Source organism: Nelumbo nucifera, chromosome 8 (genome assembly GCF_055504915.1).
Source record: "Nelumbo nucifera cultivar China Antique chromosome 8, China Antique-T2T, whole genome shotgun sequence".
Classification (NCBI taxonomy): Eukaryota; Viridiplantae; Streptophyta; class Magnoliopsida; order Proteales; family Nelumbonaceae; genus Nelumbo; species Nelumbo nucifera.
Window position 1 is genome coordinate 24,523,602 of NC_142656.1, and position 25,556 is coordinate 24,549,157.

The 25,556-nt window shown below is 38.0% G+C and overlaps 1 protein-coding gene and 1 long non-coding RNA gene across 2 annotated transcripts; both read left to right on the plus strand.

Annotated features, from left to right (window-relative positions):
- The first annotated feature begins 936 nt into the window (after positions 1–936).
- On the plus strand, positions 937–16,910 carry LOC104609184 (autophagy-like protein). The gene is made up of 5 exons (XM_010275428.3): positions 937–2,692; positions 8,865–10,548; positions 14,268–14,488; positions 14,936–15,149; positions 16,245–16,910. The coding sequence occupies exons 1-5, from the start codon at positions 1,749–1,751 to the stop codon at positions 16,650–16,652; spliced, it is 3,471 nt and encodes a 1,156-aa protein (XP_010273730.1). The 5' UTR covers positions 937–1,748; the 3' UTR covers positions 16,653–16,910.
- Positions 16,911–24,098: 7,188 nt separating this feature from the next.
- LOC148789764 (uncharacterized) lies at positions 24,099–25,206 on the plus strand. Its single transcript, XR_016079893.1, has 2 exons — positions 24,099–24,415; positions 24,705–25,206. It is a non-coding gene; the product is annotated as an uncharacterized LOC148789764 (long non-coding RNA).
- Positions 25,207–25,556: the final 350 nt, after the last annotated feature.

Below are 25,556 nucleotides of genomic sequence, written 5' to 3' on the forward strand. Positions count from 1 at the left end.
TCTCTTGGTCCAAAGATTTAAGAAAATTTGAGAAGATTTTAAGAGGATGGGAAAAATAATAAGTTGGGTTGGGCCCAACTTGAAGAAAACCTTGAGCTGAATTGGATTGGGTTAGGATTGAGGGATTTTAGGTTAGATTAGGGTTACGGTAGATTAGATAGGGTTAAAGTCAGGTTGGATTAGGGTTAGGGTTTGGGGTTCAGAACCCCAAGTTTGTTAGGATTAACACTGCTGGACCTTAACTGTTTGTGAGTAGGGTCCTATTCGGAACCTATTGCATACCCGAACCGACATGCCAGACCCATTGCCACCAATGAAATAATGGATCCACCACATCCACATCTCAATAATTTGCCCGATGGATATCTAAGATGAGATGAGATGAGATCCATGAAGCAGTGGGGCCCTTCCCCCCTCATGAAACCAAATCCGGCTCAAATGGGTCTCTCAGGGGAGATGCATCAAATGGTGGGTCCCACTTAAACATGCGTGATTGGAGTCCGGATCTTCTGCCCAGAAGAACTCTGCACGTTTACCCACAACACCTACGTACGACGATGAGATCTTCCCCATGTGTGGTTGCGATGTTACGTGAGAAGACGTGGGAGATCTGGACTCGTATTATTGCATGTGCAAGTATCTGAGTCTAAGGTTTTGTCTACTGTATAATTTTCGGCCTAGCGTACTTCATGGACGGTTGAGACCAGCCAATCACATCTGTAGGACCCACACACCATAAATTCTCAGTCTTTTAATCTTTTTAATGCACATAGAGAAGGGAGACCACTAATTAAAGAAAGGGTACAATTATTTTAAATTATTTAAAAGTAAATAATAATGATGTTGAAGTAAAAAATAATTCAATAAAAAATTAAGTTAATAATAAATAATGAAAAGAGGGATATAAAGCTGGTTATCTGTTTTTCTGAATTTCTTGTTGAAGGAGAGCTCTTCTGCTAAAAGTCGTAACTTGCCGCAGAAGGTTCTCTGTGCTTAAAAAATACCAAAAGAGAAGAAGAAGAATAGAGGAAACATTTATCCTGCTACAAAGCCTAGATTCTTGAAATTAGGATTTTTCTTCAAGGGAGTTCACGCTCTTCTATCTGGACACGTAATCGACTTTCTTCTCCTGGTTTTTATTAACTTGGCCAGTCGTTGAAGTACTCCGTTGTCTGGGATTCCCTTTTATTTTCTTTTTAATTTTCCCAGTTGGATTCGTAGTTGGTTGGCGACTTGGCGTGTCAGTTCGAGAAATTTCCTTGCTTGGCTTTTCCTGTTCGTTCATGGGTTCTCGATTGGGTTGCTCACGCAGGTTTAGGAGGTGATTGATCCGGGTTATGTGAGGAACGGTGGTTGGGGGTGAGGTATTAGGGTTACATTGATCATATCTTTGGTGGGTATTTGGGTAATTTGGGTTTTGTTGAAGGTTTCTGCCATGGGTTTGTGACAATTAGGGTTTTTGTGCATACTCATGGTCTTGGTTGGTCAGGTTTTCGCCAAATTTGGGGTTTTTATGTTAGTGGTGGATTTTCTGTCTGTGGTGAAGTGATTCGTGTTTATGCATCGCTGAATTGAATTGATTGTGGTATTGTTTGATTCTTAACTGGTAATTTCATTGGTGTGGTTTGAGGATTGTGGAGGGGGTCGCTTGGGTGTGGCTATTGGAGAGTGAGAGCAAGATTGAAAAATTTTAGAATTGATTGTTTTTTAATTGGTTACTGTGGTGGAGATTTTGATCTAGGGATAAGATGAGTTCGAGTGTTACAGAGGATTTCGCCTCTGGACGGAAGCTACTCGTTCATATTGCGGAGAACGGACACACTTTCGAGCTTGACTGTGATGAATCGACGCCGGTTGAGGCAGTTCAGCGATACATAGAAGGCGTAGCAGGTATTCACTTAAATGATCAGCTTCTGCTCTGTCTGGACATGAAGCTTGAATCTCAACGGCCCTTGTCGGCATACAAACTCCCTTGCGAGGATCGTGAGGTCTTCCTCTACAACCGAGCAAGACTGTTAACGGATTCACCACCTCCTCCATCAGAGCAGGTTGATATCCCGGAGATTGTTGACCCGCCATTGCCATCGGCTTCGCAAGACCTACACCCTCTGGATGATGCTACAGACCCTGCAGTCAAAGCTTTGCCTTCTTACGAGCGGCAATTCAGATACCATTACCAACGTGGGCATGCTATTTATACTTGTACCCAGGTGAAATTTGAGATTTGTGAGAGGCTTCTGAGAGAGCAGAAAGTGCAAGAGAGGGCTATGGAGACTGCCACTGGAAGCATGGAACATTACTATAGGATGATACACCAAATGTATGCCGACTTCATGAAGTGTTACCTGCAACAGCATCGGTATCATTCGGACCTTTTGATGACTTTTGGGAGGGATATAGAGAAACTGCGGTCCTGCAAGCTTCACCCAGCTCTGCAGACAGAAACCCGCAAATGCCTTCTTGATTTTGTTAAGGAAGAAAACTTACGGAAATTGGTAGAGAATTGTAACAGCTCTCACAGGCAATTTGAGGCAAAGGTTTCACAACTTAAGCAGATGTTTAATGAATTGAAGCGGCGGGTTGAAGATTTGTTTTCTAGCAAGGCTTCTTCAGCAATTAGGGACTTAGAATTGATAGTCAAAGACCACCAGAGATATCCCCATGAGCAAAAGAGTATAATGCAGTCTCTGAGGTTGGTGTTTGTTTTTTTTTTATCTTAAACCTGCATCTGTCTTGTTTCTCATGTTTGTCAGTTTAGGACTTTAGGGTAACCAAAATTTATCTCTTTTTTAGGATATTGGTATACAAATATATGTTGCATGAACTTAAAAAGTTGATTTGAAGTACTTTTTCCTTCCCTCTCCTTCAAGTTCTAGCAAACCCCAAATAATCCATAAAGGTTGAAATGTAAATTAATTAGACTTGAATCCTATTTCTACTAGGGATTAGAATTCTAACATGTTAACCTTCCATTTGAATCACTACCCCGAGGGCTCTAGAAGATGGCATGACAAAAGCCAAAGATATGCTCTAATTCTCTAGTTCTTTATGGATACTTTTTTTTTTTGATAAATAAAAGTTCATTAAAAATTCATTATCAACAAAAAGATCAAGACTGTTACAAGCATCCCAAGGGGAGGTGCGGGCTGCAGCCTCACACTTTAAAAGAAAAAAAAAAAATAGCACAAAGATTACAATTGGGTCCAATACAACTGATCCCTAGTTGCTCCTTGCTTGGCTAGAAAGTCAGCAAATGCATTAGCCTCCCTTCCACCCATTGTATAATCAAATTCATATGTTGTGTTGCCCATTTGAATTTCTTCATTTCATTTCTATAGCACCATACCACTGAATCTGGATCTCTAAGCCTACCCACCACTACCTTGGAGTCCCCTTCTATCACCAAACACTCCAAAACTATCTCTCTTGCAATCTGTACATCTTGTACGACTGCATACAATTCAGCCCTTAAAGAGTCTCCATTCTCCATTGGTCCCAAGTAGAGTGCTCTCAAATTCCCATCCTTGTCTCTTATGGTCCCTCCAATTCCAGATAGGCCTGGGTTGCCCTGACTACTCCCATCAAAGTGTAGTTTCCTAAAGCCTTCCACGGGCAGTGTCCAAATCAGCCATGTTTTAGTCTTTTGCACTGAACTAGAAGCCACCAAAAACCAATTCCTCCAAATGTCATCAAAGGAGAAATATCTAAACAGTTCCAAAGTTTGTAGCCAATGTATAGTTCTAGTCATTACATAGTCCATAATTTGTTGTTTACTTCTCTCCTTCTCTTGGAAGAATCTGGCATTTCTTTCTTCCCATAATGTTCAAACAATTGTTGCTAGTACACCTCCACGTTATTCTTCCCCTTTTCTTCAGCCATGTAAAGGTAGATGGATCAAACAACATCTTAATCTGCATTGGCATACTACCTGCACCCAAACAAAGAGAAAAACGACTCCCAAATTTCTGCAGCAAATGAACTGGAAATAAGCAAGTGATAGGCTGATAGCAAGATTCACCATCAGATTTACACAGGGTGCACCAATTCAGGGAAATACACAAAAAAGGCCTCTTCTTTTGCAAGTAATCCAAAGTGTTAATTTTCCCATATACCACTTCCCAACAGAAGCCTTAATTTTAGAGGGAATCGGCTGAAACCAAACTTCCTTCCAAGGTAAAGACAGAGAGAAAGAGGATTGGCAAAGAGCTTTATGAAAAGAGGCACAAGAGAAGAAGCCGTCAGGATTTGGAAACCAAACCAAACTCTCCTGGCTGGTTTAGAAGGTTCTAGGCAGGCTTTATCCAGAAGTAAGAGAATCTCTAAGCCTCTAACAAACAGGTGGCTACATCCCTCAACCCCCTTCGGAACCCAAAATCCCAATTGTGATTCAAAGGTGAAGTAGAATGGATTAGGTCCTAGGAAACTCGAAATCACCTTATTTTTGTACAAGGAAGTGGAGTACAAAGAAGGAAACAAGTCCTTTAAGGGTCAATCTTTATGGATACTTTCTACTCGTACCTTTTTTTCCCTTTTTCTTTCTGTGTGTGTGTGAAGTTCAATTGTAAATTTCTTGAGAACCATTGAGAGGAGGAAGACAGAACAAAGCAACCTCCTAACTGCCATGAGTATCTGTTTACCATAGATGGTCATGAAACTCAATCTTCACTTTAAACCATAGGGTATGGGAGATGCAGGGACAGTGGAAATTGTGCTGCAAAGCCAGCATGTAGTGATCCTAAATGCCTTTTGGTAAAGATTATCTTTGCACCAATCTCCATGGGAAAAGATGGTTCATGATAAAAGGACCCTGTAGATGGACCTAATTGAGTTAGCTATTTTTTATCTTCTTCTTCTTAGCCAACTTTGCATTGTTGGGGCATTACCTGACATGATAATACAGGAGATGTGGCACACGGACACAAAGATGGACTAACAGGATTGTTTTTTTTTTTTGATGAATAATGGTAGAATTTTATTCGAAAAATAAAACAGGTATAACAAGAGAGAATGTCCATTGAGATTTTTAGCCCGGGACCCCGGTTAACCCTCCAAAAGCTTACACTAGCGAGATAGATTTGCTTGTAGGTACTTTGAGGGAATTCAAGTAGTTGCCTAGTTGGTTCTTCTTTTACAAAATGAAATGATGGACATTCTGAGAGGGAGTATGCAATTTTTGCCTCTTTGTCTATAGGTTTTACTTATTAGGCCCTATTCAATTACACTGAGTTTCATGTAGGCTGCAATTTGAGGATCCCTTCTCCTATATTTTCTCTTTCACTGTTGAAGTAAATTAAATCTTTTCAATTTTCAACTAATTTAGGTGGTTCCGACTATTCACCATGACTCTTTACTTCAGAACTTTTTTTTTTCATGAGAAGGTAAGGTATTATTTAATTATAATAAGAAAAAAGAGAGCATGGTACACAAGGGATATACAGCCAAAAAAAACAATAATGCAGAGTACAAGGCATATGCACTATGATTTTGTATAATTGTATTTCAGAATATTCATGCTTTTCACAATGTGCATTATTATTAATATTTTTGATGGATAAAGTTAAAGTTTCATTGGTATCATAAATAATAAGTAACAGTTACAAGCATCCCAAGGAGAGGCGAGACATGCAGCCTCACACTTAAAGAAAAAAGCAGCAAGAGATTTACAACTATGCCCAAAACAACTGATCCCTCATTACCCCTTGCTTGGCTAAAGAATGAGCCAAACAATTTAGCTTCCCTCCCCACCCATTGTATAACCAGATTCATATGTTGTGTTAGCCATTTGAACTTCTTCATTTCATCTCTATAGCACCATATCATTGAATCGGGATTCTTTATCCAGCTCACCACCACCTTGGAGTCCCCTTCTATCACCGGGATCTCCACATTATCTCTTTTGCTATCTGGACACCTTGTAAAACTCATACAACTCAGCTGTCAATGAGTCTCCATTCCCCACCAGTGCTGAATAGAGTGCTATTAGATTTCCTTCCTTATCTCTTACGGCCCCTCCAATTCCAGAAGGACCTGGGTTTCCTGTTGCCTTGACTACTTCCATCAAAATTTAGTTTCAAAAAATCTTCAAATGGAGGTACCCAAGCCAACCTTGTTTTAACCTTCTGCACTGATCTTGAAGCCACCGAGTACCAGTTCCTCCAAATGTCATCAAAGGAGTATTGTCTAAACAAATCCAAAGTTAGTAGCCAATGTATAACTCTATTCATTACACAGTCTATAACTTGGTGTTTGTTTCTCTCCTCTTGGAAGATCCTAGCATTTCTTTTTTTCCACAAGGTCCAAATTACTGCTGCTCTTGTACATCTCCACATTAATCTTCCCCTTCTCTTCAGCCAAGCAAAAGTTGATGAATCAAACAACATCTTAATCTCCATTGGCACATTCCACCTACACCCAAACAAAGAGAAGAACCAGTCCCAAATCTCTGCAGTGAAGGAACAGGAAACTATTAAGTGGTAACAAGATTCACCATTGAATTTACAAAGAGTGCACCAATTTGTGGAAATACACAGAGTGCATTATTGTGCACCAATTTCATGGATATCATTGTGCATTATTATTTTGTGGCCAACATCCTTTTCTTCCTTTTTTCTGTTTGATCAGTTTTTCTTCTTTTTCTTTTTCTTGATTTGCTAGTGTTGGTCAATATGGCTTTTGCTTTGGATTTTCAAGAACATTGGTACAGGAACTCTTGCAACAAGTTCTTTCACTAGTTGCAAATGCTTATAAGTTAAAATGAACTGGGCAAAATGTTCAGGGCATGTTTGAATATTTGAATCGTCCATTCAACCACATGCATGATGCATATTCCATTCCAACCAGTTTTAGAATATTACTTTTTTTTGTTTTGGAAAAGATAAAGCATAAATTTCATTAATAGCAAAAAGGATATACAAACACCATGTATGCCAAGGAACTGTACACTGGGAATTTACAACCATTGCATCCAATTGATTTTCCAAAAAGAGAACTTAAATCAAAAAGTGAGGCAAGGTTTCCTCCTAAATGGCCTAACCAGATCAACCCATGAAAGCATCCTCCCTTTGAGTTTAGTAATCAACATGTCCTTGGTTCCACCCTTGTTATAAAACCCCTAGGATTTCTTTCAGACCTTATGGTCCAAAACACAGCTCGGGGGGCTATCTTCCATATTAGTGCCTCTTCTTTTCTTAAGCCCTGCAACTACCAGCAGTTGAAAAAAATGCTTCCATTGTTTCTGGAATACACCCTTCCACCTAAAAATCACTCCCACAGTTCTCCAAGGCTCTACAATGGAGAAATAAGTGATAAACAGTTTCTATGCATTCATTACACAAAATGCTAATCATCTGTTAAGGATAACTTTCCACATAAGAAGAGACACCTTAGAAAGAACTGCTGAGAACCAAAATTTTGAAGCTGGGAAAGGAGTTAAATTAGAACCAGCAGTTTGTTTATAGATGGATCTAGTAAAAAACACCCCAGAATTTCCCCAAATCCGTTCCCTCCTATCAGCCTGTGATGGATCAATCTTCACCTTGCTTAACTTCCGCATTAACTCAAACATAGGAGCCAACTTCCAATCATTGAGGTGCCTTCTAAATAGAAGCCCTCCTCTGCCATTAAAATTTCATAATTATTAGTCACAAGCTCATCCCTATTCTGAGAAATGTTAAGCAGCTGAGGAAATAGCTCCATTTGAGGTCTCTCCTCACACCAGACACCTTTGATAAAATCAGTATATGCCTTACCAATTCCCTTCCATAGTGCTCATCCATAAGAAGAGTTTACCACCCTGTGGTCCAAGCTCAATTGTCTCCAACTATATTTAGCTACGACCATCTACCCTTTTCATAAAAAAAATCCCTCAATTTTTTTCTCAAGTAACCCAACTACCTTTGTTGAAATGGGACAAAGAGACAAGCAATAAGTTGGAAGAGATGACAGAATGCTTTTAATTGAAGTTAGTTTACCACCAAATTCCAATTTCCAATTTCCAGAAAAAAATAGCCTTGCTTTAATGAGCTATCAAATGCCAATTGCCAGTTGGGAGTTCTATGCATACCAAAATAGCATTTTGGCCCTTATTACGGGCACATCTAAACTTGTTTATGACAAGAGAATGCCACAACTGAGCATGCCATTTCGGTTTATGTCTATATATTTTTTATGCTTTTCTGGTAGTACTGAGTTGTTCGTTATCTTGCCATAGCGGCATAGCCAACTTAGATGTTATAATTTTTTGGACCATTTTCTGAAGAATCCTTTGGGCTGGTAATATCTTTTGGGGGTGAATTTATTTCCATTAGACCACATAAACTTATGTATTCTAATTGCTAGCATTATTGAGAATATGTTCTTCCTACTTCTTTTTCTGTTTGGTAATTCTTCCTACTTTTTCTTAGTGCATCCTGCTTCAACTCTATGCATCGACTGATTGACTTTTGCTTTCATGTTTTTTTACCAAAACTGGCTTCATCGGTACCTTTCTTTTTTTGTTCTCAAAAGATAAGTCTTAGAGAATGATTTTTAGACCTTGCTTCTTGGCGCATGGTTTTCTTGTGCCCAGCATGCTGGTTCCACCCCCCCTCCATTTCTTTCTTGTTTTGGGTGTCAATGACTGCAACGAAACCTTCTGTCATTTTATGTCCAAGAGACTGAAGAAGTTTTTATGATTCTTTAGGAGTCTTGCAGCAATGTTTTGAGAGTTCACAGGTTTTAATGCTTGTATCAATTTTCCATCCTGGAAATTCTCTAGCCCCATATTGATATTGGGTGTCTTATTCTATAATTCATTCTATGTATTTGGTAATGTTAATATTTTTATCTTCCCTTTTGGCTGAAATTCATTTTTTATTTCCATGCAGCAAAGATGTCAACACTGTAAAGAAGTTGGTGGATGATTGTCTGAGCTGCCAATTGTCTGCTTCACTCCGCCCTCATGATGCAGTTTCAGCCCTTGGCCCCATGTATGATGGTCATGACAAGCATCACCTACCCAAGATGCTGTCTTGTGATCGATCAATTTCCAAGCTGCTTAATATCTGTAAAGATAAGAAGAATGAAATGAACCACTTTGTGCATAGTTTCATGCAAAAGGTTGCATATGTTCAATTCTTCATTAGAGACATTCGGCTACAGTTTCCAGCTTTTAAAGAGGCAATGGTGCGCCAAGATGATCTCTTTGAAGATATAAAATTGGTCCGTGGAATTGGTCCTGCATACAGAGCTTGCCTTGCAGAAGTAGTAAGAAGGAAGGCTTCAATGAAGTTGTACATGGGCATGGCTGGACAATTGGCAGAAAGGCTTGCAACAAAGAGGGAAGTTGAGGTCAGAAGACGGGAGCAGTTCTTGAAAGCACAGAGCGTTTATATTCCTCGTGATATATTAGTATCTATGGGATTATTTGATACTCCCAATCAATGTGATGTTAATATTGCTCCTTTTGACTCTAATTTGATAGATGTTGATATTGCTGATCTTGATCGTTATGCCCCCGATTATTTGGTAAACATTCATCTTAAAGGTGAGAAACAAGGATCATCAAAAGGGTCATTTTCCATATCAAATGACAGTTCTCAGTTGGCTGAAGCAGAAGATGATTCTGTGGAACTCTCTGAGAAATATGACTCTGAAGAGTTACTTGAAGGTTGTGATTCAGTAGAGATTGCTGGAACAAGCAAGATGGAGGTAGAGAATGCAAGGCTAAAAGCTGAACTTGCTTCTGCAATAGCAGTAATTTGTTCATTCAGTCCTGAACTTGAGTATGAGTCACTAGATGATAGTAAGCTGGATAGTTTACTGAAGAATGCAGCAGAGAAGACAGCTGAAGCTCTACATCTGAAAGATGAATATGGAAAACATCTTCAGTCTATGCTAAAGATGAAACAGATGCAATGTCTGTCATACGAGAAACGCATTAAAGAGCTGGAGCAGAGATTATCTGAACAGTATTTGCAAGAACACAAGCTTTCAGGTGGTAAGGATGTTTCTGAGTTTGTCCATTCAGCTGTTAAAACTGATGAGTGCAAGTCAGAAATATCAGGAGATGTGGAAGCTCACATGCCTTACATCTCTACTGAACCCATGGATGAGCTTTCCAGCACATCTGCTTCATTGGATGCAAAACTAGGACAGTTTTCCAGTCAGCCAGGCAAAGCTCGAGAAGGGGTGGATGAAAATATGTCAGATTCCTCTGGAATGATAAATCAGCAGTTGGATTCATCAATGCTGGAACCACATCGGGATGAGCTGCAAGTGGGTGATAAATCCAGGCAAGAGAAGATGGCAGAACAATTGGGTTTGGCTTTATCTAATAGCTCCACTGCTGAGACCACGTTAGAGCCTCAGAACATGTTACATTGTGAAACTGGAGGAGTGGATACAGATTCTAAACTTAAGGATGATTTTGTCTTGGAACTGCAAAGTGCACTTGCAGACAAGTCTAACCAGCTGAGTGAAACTGAAACCAAGCTCAAAGATGCAATGGAGGATGTTGACAACCTCAGGAGAGAGTTGGAAATGAGCCGGAAACTCCTTGATGAATCTCAGGTACTTTAATATGGCATGCATTTCCTTTCCATTTCCTGAAATTGCACATTTTTTCAGTATCATGAATCTGAGGATGTTTCCATTCTGTAAGATTGACTTCGTTTATTTTGTTCATTTATTCAGTGTATGTTATTGTAAAATTTATGGACTTGGTTATTTTGTGATTTTCATTGTTTTACACTAACTTTAGATGGAATGATGTGGTAGGAGATTTAATAATTAATCTGTTTCTTTATTTACTGTTGATGACTTTTAAATAATATTATCATTTCCAAATCTCTTATGTACTGGCCCTTAATAATATTTAGCGACTTTTAAATAATTTTTTTTGGGTTTCTAATCATATTCTTTAAAATGGTATCTCTGGAATCCTTTCCCTAATTCATTTGTAGAGATGAAATTGACTGTTGTGTTCATAGCAATTAGAGGATTTTGCTAATTATGTGACTTTTATTTAATACCCTTAATATTTCATGTTTCATGTTTATTTAGAAAAATGTGATGAATAGGTCAGTGTTAGGAGTAATTTCATATTCCTTTGGTAGGTTAGAAGGTAGTCTTGTCTCCTATGCTAAAAGTAGTCATTTTGATCAAGGATACCATCAATTATCGGTGGTTAGTTTAAAAACTTTTGGGCCTCATTCTTCTTTCATCCTTGAATAATTTGGGAGAACATGGTTTCCCAGAAAATAGGATCTCCATGGCAAATGCTTATGTTAATTAATATGGGGCAATCATGTTGTTATGCTTGGTTCTGCTTATAAAAGAAGTTATGTTCCCAACTTTTTGTCACCATTTGCCCCGGAATTCTTCCCATTGGTTTTAGTTTTGGTAAATTCAACTTCTTTAGGCCCTATCCCACCAAAAATTATGGCTTTCAGTTAGAACTTTGAAGGTGTTCCATAAGAAAATTGACATGTGTAACGTGTTTCCAGCAACTAAATTAGACCCTTTGCTACATAAGTGTTGTTTTTCCAAATCTCATGGAGAAACAATTCAATACCTATTTATTTCCTGTAGTTCTGTTTCAAGGACTTGAGCACTTCTTGGCCTTGTTTGGTGTTGGATGGAAGTCAGCATAGAATACAAAACAACTATTTGACCCAAATTGGTTCTCTCTTCCAACCAAAAGAGGAACAAATATCTGAAGTCTTAGGACTGCAGTGCCATGAATGATATGGGAGGAAGCCAGTTTTTTCAAATAAACAGAAGATATGGTCCATGATTTACCTTGTCACTATTAGAGTGACATTAGCTTGAAGAATTTTCTCTATGAATGACATTAGCTGAAACTTGGGTTGCTGTGGCTTGATCTTATGATTTGAGGACTGTTATGGCCCAACACTGGTTCTCCCTTTGGGTAATCTGGGACAATGTGGTGTTGGTTGACTGCTCAGGAATCATGTTGTTGTGATCCCATGTCATTTGTGGTCCAATGGATTGTGGGGATTCCATAATAGCTCAGTTTCTTTCCTTGCAAGGACTTAAAGTTGGCTAAGGATCTTAGTTTTGATAGGGTGGAAGTAGAAGGGCAGAAGGGGATTCAGAGGCTTTTTTAGGCAGGATGAAAGGAGAATTAACAAGTGCATGGACATATTGGCATTAATTAATGAAGCCAGCCAGATCTCTTATAGCCACAGGGAACTTCTTGTTCCATTGGATTAGGAGATGATCAAATGAGATTGCAGGTTCCTTGGCAAGGTTGGGAGTACTAAAGGGTAGGATAGTACTTACACTCAGCAATGCCATATTAATGGGGTAGGGTGTATAGAGAGGACTATTATATGCAGTTAAGGGCTTTTGGGCTAATGGGCTTGTTTCTCCATGAATATTATTGGGTGTTCACATTTTTATATTCAATAAAGTTTTAATTACCTATCAAAATAAATTATTTAGTAATCAAAAAGGAAATTAAAGAGTTGTCCTTTGACGCCTCGAAGGGCTATGTTCCATTACCTCCGCAGCTCTTGGATATTGTCCATTGAGGAGTTCAAAGACATATCCATAGAGTATAACCCCCTTTTTGCTAATGTTGTTCATTCATTCATCCTAATACAAGATATTTGAAGCCTTAAGGAGCTTGGTACAAAGGTGGCTCATAGAATCAGGAATGCAAAATTTTTGACATTAGCTATTTGAAGTAATGCAATTAGGAAACAAATAAAGAGATTTAAGAGTTCTACATTTGTGAATATGTTTTATATGTTAGGTTTGATTTTATTGGTTTGATTCTATAGAGCCTTCAGTACCAGTGGGAATGTGGACTTATCAGAAATGGAGGTAAGAGCCCATTTCATGGGGGCTCATGTTGGGTACCCACGTTGCAAAGTAGGAGTGTAGAATCAAACCTCTTCTCTCACTATTGATGGTTGTTTTGCTAACGTTATTAAAAGGAACTAGAGAGTGGGGAGCAGTTTTTGGCATGTTGTACAATGCCTCAACCAAATTAGGGAAACTTTGGCATGATGCTCAACTGTGCCTGGGCATGTGTCTCAGCCCAAGGTTCAAAGTATATTGACACAGGCCGATACGCCCACCGGTAGGGCGTATCGGCCTGTATCGGTACTTTTTTTATGTTTTTATTTATTTATTTTTTCAAAACTGGTTCAGAGGGGGTCGGTTTAAGCCCTGGCTACCCTCTGAACCGTGGTCTGACCCGATACAACCCCTGTAGGGGAGTATTGGGAAGCTACTGGCACGATACGGGCCGATACGTATCGATACTTTGAATCTTGTCTCAGCCCAGTTATGCACCTTTTCAAGCATAGTGGCTAGGTCAGGGGTTCCACCCCCAAACCCCCAGCCAAGCTCCTTGAGGCAAGTCCAAGTTCATGCGAGGGTGTATAATAAACTGCATCTAAAATCACAAAATCAATCTCTTTGTATATGAACCAAGAATTTAGGACCCTCACAAGAACTTGTTTGAGCTTGCTTCAAGAGGCTTGGTATAGAGCGGAGGGCCGATCTCAGAGAAATTGGAATGCAAGATGTTAAACATTATGTTAGCTACCTGAAGTAATGCAATTGGAAGAGAAATAAACAGATAAAGTTTCACATGCTTGAATTGTTGAGTGGTTTGTATATGTTTTATATGTTATGTTTGATTCTATTTCTATATTTTCACTTCGGATGTGCTTTATATATTATATATATATTGTGTGTGTTTAAATATGTGTCAATAGGCTTTTTAAAACATATAGTTTATTTCAATATTTAAGTTTGCATTTTTTTGAATTAAATATTATTTTAAATGTTATTTTGATTTTTTTAAACTTTGTGCCTTCTTTCAAAAAGGCATGTTCCTTGCAAAATCGGATTCAATCCTTTCGAACCGTCCTTACAGCCTTTTGCTGCTGTGCATTGGAAACATCTCCATACTTGTATGTTTTTATTCGTGGGAGATATTCCCAAATCCCAATGCACAGCTGCAAGGGGCTGTGAGGATGGTATGAGGACAGTTTTGTGAGGCTCAAATCTGATTTCGTGCCTTGCTCCATGGACACAAAAGCCCCCTTGTGCTTTTAAGACACTGGGTTTATGTTCCATGTTTTGTGATATAATAATTCAGCACCAATTACCACTTGTATAAAATATGCCTTTTTTATCCATCTATAGGCTTCTTTCAAAATTGTGAGAAGGATACCTTCATACCTCCACAATATTCTTGTTTTTAAAGCATGTACTTCAATACAGCTAATGTATTTGTTTACTTTGAACAGATGAATTGTGCTCACTTGGAGAATTGCCTGCATGAAGCAAGAGAGGAAGCACATACACATCTCTGTGCTGCTGATAGAAGGGCCTCAGAATATAGTGCTCTTCGGGCCTCAGCTGTCAAAATGCGCAGCCTTTTTGAGCGACTACGTAGTTGCGTCACTGCCTCAGGTGGAGTGGCAAATTTTGCTGATTCCTTGCGTGCTTTGGCTCTTTCTTTGGCCAAGTAAGTTGTTAAGCCCTCCTGTCAAATATTGGCATTATGTTTTGGTACTTTTTGTCTACAGTAATTTATATGGATTATTAATATTAAAATTCCCTTCCAAAATCTAACTTGTATACTTGTGATCTTATTATGGGAAATTTGGGTGGCATATGGGTCATAGATGTATTGTGCTGTGTTTGATACACACGGCACAGGTGCTCCTTGACCAGATAGTCTTCTTAGCCAAGCAATTGCATAGAATATGAATTCTGATAAAAAGGAACTGCATAGAATCTGAATCAGTCTGTTATTTTTTCCTGCATTAAGCTTCCTTTTACCTTCAGTTTGGAACCAGTGATAATTGATTTCATATGTTCTATTTATTGCTCTGTACCAGTAAAGGTAAATCATTTTTGCTTGGGGTGCATATACTGCTGTTTCAATGTATTGGTTGCTTTTTGTTTTCAGCTCCATTAATGACAATGAGGATGATGGTTCTGTGGAGTTTCGGAACTGTGTCCGAGTTCTTGCAGACAAAGTTGGTTTTCTGTCTCGGCACCGTGCAGAGCTTCTAGAGAGATGCTCAAGGGCTGAAGCTGCACATGGGCTCCTAGCGAAGGAGTTGGAAGAAAAGAAAGACTTGGTCAAAAGCCTATATGCGAAGCATCAACTCGAGAAACAGGTCAGTTCTTAAACAGCGCTTGTTGCTTTAACCATTTTCTGGTTGTGATATGACAGGATGAATATGTGGTAATCTATGCTCCATGAAGTTTTTCACCATGTTTTAATGGTGAACCACCAAGTCATTTGATCTTGCTAGTTAAGTTTGTGTGGCTCCTGTTGGGTGAGTGAATGTTGACTTTATTTACCACTTCATTTATGAGGATGAGGAAAGTTGGTAGTATTTTGTCAATGGCTACTATTAGAGATATTTAAAAAACTACTGTTAGATATAACCATGTTTACATTTGAACTGTTAAAAATAGGCTATTGGTATTTTATTTACTTATCTATTTTGTGAGCATGGGGATGGCCTGCTTGTTGCAAGATGCCAATCTTATTCGACTGAAAGCATATAGCTTTATTCTTTCTAGTTATCGATGAGAATCAGTAGATGGTAGGTTGCATCATGGTTGAGCTTTGCAATGCATACATGGCATAAACATCAGGGGCTGGAGTTGGAGTTGAATTTCCTATTTGACATCATCATCATATCCAAGCTTTATCCCAACTATATGGGGTATGGGGTCTGGCTACATAAATCCTGTTTTTGTCATTCTGTTCTGTTTAATGCCATATCCATCATTATATTATTGGCGCTTAACTCATTTCTTACTACCACCTATGTCCTTTTTGGTCTACCCCTAGCTGCTCTTCTAGTGTGTTTGTGCCTTGAACTTACAAAAAATCACTTCTTACGGTTACAGGTGCTATTGATGGTCTTCTATGCATGTGACCACACCATATGAGTCCACACTTTCTCTCAATTTATCACCTAGTGGAGTTATTCCTAGTTCCTATAAATGACTTCATTTTTGATTTTATCCTTTTTAGTTTTTCCATTCATCCATCGCAGAATATGCATCTCTTCTACACTTGTTTTTTTTGCATATGATTTTTGACTGTCCAACACTCTGCTCCATACAACATAGTTGGCTTCATATTTTGGACCTGTTTGTCATACATGTAAGGTGACTCCCAACCAAGGACCATTATCATACAGCTCATTTATATCCATCTTGCTTATTATCCTTACAGTTTTGTTCATCTGTCGCAGGCCAACAAGGAGAAGATATCATTTGGTCGTTTAGAAGTCCATGAGATTGCTGCATTTGTCCTCAATGACAATGGGCATTACGAGGCAATTAATCGGTACTGTTCTAACTACTATCTCTCGGCAGAATCTGTGGCCTTGTTTGCGGGGCACCTCCCAAACAAACCCGGTTACATAATTGGGCAGATTGTACATATAGAACGGCAAATGGTGAGGCCACCACCTGTTCGGTCTGAGCATGCTGGCAATCAAATAGATAACCTGAATTCCGATACGGGGGCTCATCGGTTGACAACTCTGGGGACTGTGTCTACAGCAAACCCATACGGGCTCCCTATTGGCTGTGAATACTCCATAGTGACAGTAGCTATGTTACCTGACACCACTATTCATTCATCACCTCCTTCCTGATCTTGCTGCGGGCAGACAGACATGATGGAAGAAACCAAGTGTACATATCGTATATATCGTGGTAAAGATAGACTCTTGTTTTGATGATCGGAGTGGAGGTTGAATTCAATCCTTTTCTGTACAGCTGATCAATCTGGTCTTCAAGTTTCTCTATTTCCCTGTATATAATAAGCTACTCTTCATCTAACTAGAAAATTGTAAATATATCTTCAGTCCTTTAAGCTTTTAACTTATTGATCTTTTATGCTTACAATGCCATAGTCTGACCACCTTGTTTCTTCCAATTCCTACAATGCATGCTGGATGGTTTGTAATTTCGGAAGTAACCCAACTGGGCAAGGGAAAATGATGATCCAGTAGCAATGGGTAGTAGGATCAAGAAATAAGTGTCCTAATATCCGCCTTTTACATGGACCGACCAATCAGAGAGTGTCATGTCATTTAAAATCTTTTAGTGAGATTTAGTGTTTGTTATTTACTGTTAAGGGAAATTGTCTAAAACTCACCATGAGTTTTTAGCATTTTTCTTGAACTCACCACAACTTTTCAAAATGTCTAAAACTCACCATGCCAGTTTTTAATTTTTAAAACTTATCTTCTATTAATGCATCGTTAATACTTCTTAACAGAGGTGTCAACATCAGCCAAGGTTCAAAATATTGATACACCTGATACGCCAGTAGGGGTGTATTGGGCGATATCGGTACTGTTTTTTATACTTTTTTTTATTTATTTTGAAACCAGTTTAGGGGGGCCGGTTTAAGGCTCCTCCATCCCCTGAACCGGTCAGAACCTCAATACACCCACTGTAGGGGTGTATCGGGGAGGTCCCAGAACAATATGTATCGGCCAATACGGGCTGATACATGTCAATACTTTGAACCTTGACATCAGCATAAATAACAATTTTTATGACCAAATTACCCTTGGATGGCGACTTAGAGGAAAAGGGTCTTTTAGTTTTTAATTTTCATGTTTTTTTTTGCATTTTTAGTGTTTTGTTATAATTTCCAATATATTTTTATAATTTCTGTTTTTTTACATTTTTTCTATTTTCTACAATCTATAATTTTTTCTATTTTTTGTTATTTATTTGCAATTTCTGTGTTTTTTTATAATTTTTGGTGTTTTTTTCTACAATTTTATTTTCTGATTTTGTTTTTCAATTTCTATAGTTTCTATAATTTGAAAATAATTTTTTATTTTGTTTGCAATTTCTATAATTTTTTATATTTTTTGAAATTTCTGTGTTTTTCTGTATTTTATATTTGAAAATATTTTTTGAACTTTTTTTTTGTTTTTCATGTCTAATTATTAAAATATATGTATATATTTTATATTTTTTCTATGAAGGTTAAAATGGTAATATATTAACACCCATTACTTTGTTTAACATCAAGTTAGTGGCATGGTGCGTTTTAGACATTTTGAAAAATTGTGGTGAATTTAAGAGAAATGCTGAAAATTCAAGGTGAGTTTTAAACAATTTCCCTTCTGTTAAAGATTTTAGGCTTAACCTTGTTGTCCACTGTCTTTGATGACCGACAAAAGCAGCAACATCCAATCTCTCTCTCTCTCTCAACACTCCTAAGGACGATATTTCAGTCGTCAACTGATAAGCCATAGAAAAGGAAAGAATTTTTGGTGGATCGCCATCCTCCCTGATGGAAATCAACTCGTCTTGTGTTGGATTTGTTTAATGCTTGCTACCCTAAAATCTCTCTCTCCCAAACACCATGCATTCGCTGAAATGTGCAATTCCCTAGATAAGACAATCCCATTATCTTACAGCCTTTCCTTTTTCTCTTGTTTAATATTCTGATCCTTGCGATTTTTTTGCTCATTTCTTCAACATGTGTTTTTGGGACCTTATATTCAAGGTATTTTTTTTTCTTCTTTGTAAATTTTATCGTTCTCTGAATTTCTTTTTCTGTACTAATACTTTGAAACTTGGAACGGTGGAAATGAGTCATGCAATAAACAGAGCAGAAAACAGTGGAAATGAGGCATGCAATAATCAGAGCAAAAAACAGAGAAAAACTTAGATTAAATTCAAAGATTCTCAAGCGACGAGAATTATCTAGAGCGTTGTAATTCTCTTCTTAATTCTCATACTCTCAGTCTCTCATCTCAATTCTCATACAGTTTCATATTGTCATATACTTCGGTAGTTAGGCACTAAACAATTTAGCCATTTAGGAGGCTTTGAGAGGCTTCAACTGTTAAAATCAAGTTGAGATTCTGAATTGATAATCGGACCATCACGGTAAGTGTAATTAAATTAATTTTTATTTTTTTAGAATTAAAAATAATAGTCGGCTCCTCCTCCTGAAACCAATTCTCCAACGGTAAGTTCGCTAGCCAAATTTGAAAAATATTTAAAATATAGGAAGTTGAGGGGAAGGGGAAAAGAGCCGTTTGCAAAAATGTAGGATTGGCTTTAACTTCAGTAGTAAGGGTGGTACTAGCCACTTGGCCAGACATTTGCTCCTCCATGAGAAATAAGAAAAAGACATTTACTTTAAAGATATGTTGAATGTTGAGGATAAATTACAAGACAAAGAAAGGCATGGCACTACTACACCTGATGAAGCATATGAGTAACATCAAGGGGATTGAGTAATTTTTTCAATTTTATTTAAATTATTTGTTATTTTTTCAACAATGTAACTTTTTATTTTCAAATTGTATTTTTTTTATATTTTACATGAACTAAAATTCCTATTTTTTTGCAATTTGTTGTCCATTTTGTATTTTAGTAAGTATTTTTTCATTTCGTTGTTAGATTTTTTATTTTTTAAATTTGTTCCCAAAGTGGGCAAAACCCAAAGGCAAGTTAGCAAAAAAAAAAAAAATGTTTAGGCCTTTCTGGCCCGGTTCGGTTGAGGCTTGACACGACTCAGGCTCACAGCATGGCTTGCAGCCAATAACCCACTCGGCCCAAACTTGTGGTCCAGCATGGGCCCGCATGGGCTTGGGCCATGGGCCATGTTGGGTGGACCCCCAACTTATCCTAGGGGAAGGAAGAACAGCCTGACTCGGCCCACGTATCGGCACGACACAATCCACTCTTTGCATGGGCCATGCCATGCTGGCCCAGTACAGCCTGATTTACACCTCTATACTTGTTACACACATGTTGGGGGTCAGGGGTCATGCTCATCACTTTGTACAGTTACATGCCCTTTATTGTTAGTATCCTTGATAACCCCCTCAAGGTGATGGGGGAGATGATACTGTCAACTTGCCAAGAAGAAGAGTGAATCTAGGAGAAGACAAAGACTACAAATACACTTAATTTTACAATTCTGTATTTTCTATTATCTTTTGTATTTTTATCTATTTAGTATAATAATTTTGTTATTTAATTAGGGCCTCAAAATTTGAACCTTTTGTCCATCGAGTTGGCTTAAAAACATGGGTTGTTATACCCTTAAAATCATTGAACATATATATAGAGGGATTATATTCAAAAATAGGGTATTTGGTCTAGATTATCACTTATCTATATCAAAGAGGGGAGGTGAGGGGTCCTCTCACTACAAAGCACAAATACACTTTTTTACTTCTCTCTTTTGCACATGTGGTTATTTATTTTTAAATTAAATTATAAAAAGTCTAAGAAATCATTATAAAAAGCCTCTTAGGTCTTAATTTTCTTTAATAAAATCCATCATTACTCTCTAATAAAACTATTCTTAAAACTCCCCTTCCCCCAATATTTTTTTAAGGCCCCGTTTGGTACCCACGAACAGGGGTCTGGAATCAGAATCGGAATGGGCTATTCCGATTCCAACTGTTTAGTTGGGCGGAATCAGAATTTCATTCCCATTTCTACTGGAATGGCACTCCCCCATTTGAGGGAATGGCCATTCCCTGCCCCTCCCTTGGGAATGAAATCCCATTCCTGCTGATTTTAATTCCCATTTCCATTCCTGTCTGAACTAAACAGATTTTTGAGAATAGACTATTCCGATTCCGATTCCGAAGGATTTTGATTTCGATTTACATTCTAATTCTAACTGCAAACCAAACGGACCCTAAGTTGAGAAAAGTTGTACAAGAGACTCCTCGTATTGGTTATCATGTGGAAGATTTGTCAAGGAACCACAAAGGAAAGGCTCAAAAGGATGGACACAATCTTTTGCGCATCTCCTTCTATATGTGTAAATTTTGGTTTCCTAGATCAATAATGAACTTAATTCCTTCACAAAAGGCCATAGCTTCAACATAAAACAGGATCATTACGAGTCAAATTCATAGCTTTGGCCATGACTTCAACATAATGAACATAACTACTCCACCAAATGGCTGACTTCCTTGCTTCCCTCCATTGCCCCCTAATGGGAACCGTGTACCAAGTATTTTGCTCTTAAATGCGTGCCCATAAACTCACTCTCCTTCAAGAAATGCCAATAAGTGAGTTTCATTGCAAGACATTTGTTGGCAATTTTCAGGTTTTTGAAACCTACACTCCTACACACACATTTGGATGGTATTTGGCATTAATGTAGCTTTTCAAGAAACGGTGCCAGCTCAGCATTGTAAATGCATTTAACAAAAAAACGGTTAAAAAATTATTTGCTTGAGCCGTTTATTTGATAAATAACTCTCTCCAAAATCGTGTGAATCGTTTATTAGAAAAACGTCAAAATTCATGACCAATTTTTCACTGTTTGGCTTATATAGCACCTAATGGGTCTAGTGGCGCCTAATGGCTCCGAGGCATAAAAAAAATCATACAAAACATTTAAACCAGATTTTCTCTCATTTTTCAAAATAAAATCGCACAAAACATTTATCTTATAAACGCCATCAATACCAAACAACCCCTTGGCTTTCATGAACCTAACCCATGACCTTGAGGTAAATGTGCTTGGACGATTGGGTGATCAACCTCCTATTCAGAAGAGCCTTAAGCCCATGGACAATATATTTTAAACCCTTTTGCAACTTTGGAATAGGAAAACCATCCTCCGTCGTCAAAAACGTGGGTTGGGTCGGTGATCAGTCTGTTGAGCAACAGTACAGAGCACAATTGGGAGATGGTCACTTCGGCCCACTACTAAGTGCTGAACCCATGAATTTGGAAATCTGATTAGCCACTCAGAGGAACACACAAAGCTCTATTGAGTCTTTTGATGACTAGTTCATCACCCTCTCGCCCATTTGACCAAGTGAAGGGAGGGCCATGGAATTAAGCCAATGTCAGCCACCCTGTATTCACACATCAGAGATCTTTGAAATTAATGGTGAATCTGTTTTGGATTTGCATGTAAACCACCAAACTTCCCAGCCACATGAACCAAGGATTGGATATGGAACTGCTGATATGTTTTAAATAGTCCCACACTTCCTTTTGTCTTTGAGTGGATGGCCATAGACGCATATAATTAAATTCCTAGTTAGATCAAGGAGCTAGAGTAATCAATAGCTTTTGTATGGATAATATTAGAATTTGCAATAATCACAGTCACATTCATGCCCTTTCTCCAACCTAACTACAACCCCCCTGATTGACCCAAAGAAAGAACAAAACTTTGATGAGCTTTTCTAAGTATATTTTTGGATTTGCTTTCACAAAGAAAGAGAACATCCTGGTTTGACCATATGAGGAGATATTTGAAGTGTTAAACAACTAGGTGGCGCATCCCGACAATTCCAGGATAACATGATTTGGTCTGGATCCTGTTGAATGTGCTTGTAAAGACCTCAGCCTTTTCTCGCCCCCTTTTTTTTTTTTGGTAATGTCTATTATTCTCACCTACCAATATATAAATTAACACTTTAAAATAATGTAGACATTTTCAGCCACACTTTTAACTATCTCAACCTCAACCACCCATTAACATTATTTCATATACAATGCTTTTATTAATTCTACTTTAAATGGCACATCATATTAAAAAATGTTGAGACACAGATAGACACTGATGTAAATCCATGGATAAGATCTGATTTGAACTTGGCTCCAATTAAATGTGATATAAAACCAATCCATTTGCAATTGGCCTTTTGTTCAGTGCTACAATTTTTATAATTTGGTGGAAGATCATATCTAGGCTGCATTTGGCATTTCTTATTTTAAGGACTTATCTCCTTTTTGCAGTAAAAATCTAGTATTGATAGAGGCATTTTAATTGTAAAAAGGAGATAAGTCCATGCCAAATGCAGCCTAAATCATAAAAAAATTGCTTTTCTTTTCTTCTGTTCCATATGGTAATCAAGGAAAGAGCAGATTTGGTTCTCAAGGACATATGTAAATTGCAAATTATAAGTTAATAAATCATTTTGACTTTATTCCCTATGGAGTAAGAATGGTCTCAAATGGGAGAATGTCATTCCACCAGGAATGAGAATGAGATTCCAATTCCGCTCAACCAAACAGTTGGAATTGAAATGGTCCATTCCGATTCCGATTCCAGATCTCTATTCCCGTGAACCAAACCACTGCTAAGAAATATGCTTCCTCATGTTGAAGTACTATCATGATGAACAGAATCTACTAATTAACATACAGATGGATTTGATAGCAAGCTAACTACAGAAGATGGTTAACAAGAAAACAAGGAACTAGAGTTGTGAGAATTCTGTTGGCCATGAGTTCTTCTCTACTTCATAAATGATACACTAGGGTCCATTTGGTTCGTGGGAATAGGGGTTTGGAATTGAAATGATTCCAACCATTTAGTTACATGAAATTGAAATCCCATTCCCATTCTTAGTGGAATGACATTCACCCGTTTGAAGAAATGGTCGTTCCCTCCCACTTCCTTAAAAATGAAAATCCATTCCAATGGATTCCAATTCCCATCTGAACCAAACATATGAAGGAAAGAGAATTTCAATTCTGATTCCAACTACAAGCCAAACAGACCCTTAGTTCTTTGATTATTCTTCTGTATATCTTTTCAAGAGTTGCGATAGAACTTCCTCCACCCTTGAAATGTAAAAAGAGATCTACATACATATAGGACGTCAATATTTCAATAGATTTTTGACTCAGCTAATTTCCATCGTGGGCCCTGATTCTGTCATTAAATGCCACGTGGCAAGTTATGGTCCGTCACCATTTTACAGGTATTGAAAATCTAGACTACTAATTTTTTTTTTCCAACGTAAATGATCTTGCTGAAAAGGAGGCATCCATGAAAGCTTGAAATATAATTCAACCAAGAGGTGGCTCGTTGGTGTATTAGCTGCTGGTTTGTTCCAGCAGTGATGCGGAATCAAATCCCTTGAGGCCTTAACCATCACTTTGGGGAGAAAAGGGGTCAAGGAGAAAAAAAAAAAAAAACTATCTGGGTCAAAATTCTCTCTCTCTCTCTAAACCGTGTATGTAAACGTGTACTTCTGCAAATCCATGTTCTTCAATTTGGCCGTCCCATGAACTGTATAAAAGGCTCAGCAGCCAATATTGATCAAGATTCAAGATTTGAATGAAATCCAAGTCAGACAGATAGAGGCGAAATGTTCAGGAATAGTGAGTTGGTCTTGGGTTTCTTCTACTGTCTTGACTTCGTCCATGTTCAATTCTCAATCTCTGTCGTGCTTTACTTGCCATCTTCCACAAAAACTTGAGCACCCATAAAATTATAAAGAGTCTATATAAATATACTTAATGACATTGGCATTTCATTCATTAAACTAGCAACCACCAGATAACATGGAGAGCTCCTTGAAGTTGAAGAATTTCTTTGTCATTTCCCTCTTCATTTTTCTTGGAGTTTCCAGTACTTTTTGCCAAGCTAGACCAATTTCAGGTAATTACTTTATATCTGTTTGGAATCTCTTTTCTTTTTTTTTTGATTTGTATTCGATTCTATGTCTATACCTGGATATTTCTAGACTATATATGGTTTGCTAGTAGTAAAAGATTGCAATCCAACGGTTTTCATCATCACATGGAGGGAATACATCAGTTTTTGTACATAATGCCACTATCGATCAACAGCCATGAAACGAGCAAAGTCCCATTATGGGTTTCAGACAAAATAAGAAAAATAGTCGATTTCTTGTGACCTGACTTCATCTTGTTGAATCATATTGCAGGTAAGCCATGCAGGGGTTTTGAGGTGATAAGCCAAGAGGGAAGCGTATCAGGTCGTCCATCACGTCCATCTCCGCCATCTCCAAATCCTGGACCAAACAGGCCCAGCTTAGATCTTCAATATCCATCGGCCGGAGTTTCTCCGCCGGTTCTCTATTTAGTTTCTTCATCCTGAACTTTGTATCTTCAATAACCATTGTTTTTGTAACTTCGGCCAACCGCTAGAGAAGCCTGTAATGATCACTCCATCGTACGTCCAACCTATGTGATGGGTTTTTTAAGTTGTAGATAAATAAACGCATTCATGCATTTGAAAGTGTAATTGAGCTGTTTTAAAACTTGTAGATTCTAATGCAAGTTTTGAAGTTGAGCTGTTTTCAAAGTGTAAATTCTCTCCGTCTGTCCGTCCTTCAACTCTCTCTCTATTCTCTCTCTTAAATCTTAAACTAAATTCATGTTTCATCAATTAATGCAAGAAAATGATGCAAAAATGGTTGCAGTGGATGAGCTTCTTTTAATTTATTTCATGGGTGATAGGTCCGACCTTGAATATTGAACACAAAAAATCTCTGAGTTGCAAATTTGCAAGATTTTGCTGCTGTCTTATATAGTTGCAGCTGTCTTGCAAATTTGCAAGATTTGCAAGGTAAGGAAAGGTTTTCCTAAGTACATTTTCTTTCAAATCAAACACAGCCCTGGAGTTTGGTGGAGTAGGGCCAACTGTCAAGAGCCAAGATTTCCTACTCATTTTTCCTACCCACTCTCTACCCGCAGTGAATTGGAGTCACACATCTTTCAATTCATAATAGAGATGTGTGGCTCCCGGGTAGAGAGTGGATAGGAAAAGTGAGTAG

Bases quoted from the DNA above. Each gene is read 5' to 3' on its own strand.
- LOC104609184 (XM_010275428.3), top strand. From the start codon at position 1,749: ATGAGTTCGAGTGTTACAGAGGATTTCGCCTCTGGACGGAAGCTACTC. The intron at 14,489-14,935 runs GTAAGTTGTTAA...TTTTGTTTTCAG, and splicing joins TTGGCTCTTTCTTTGGCCAA to CTCCATTAATGACAATGAGG. The intron at 15,150-16,244 runs GTCAGTTCTTAA...CATCTGTCGCAG, and splicing joins AGCATCAACTCGAGAAACAG to GCCAACAAGGAGAAGATATC.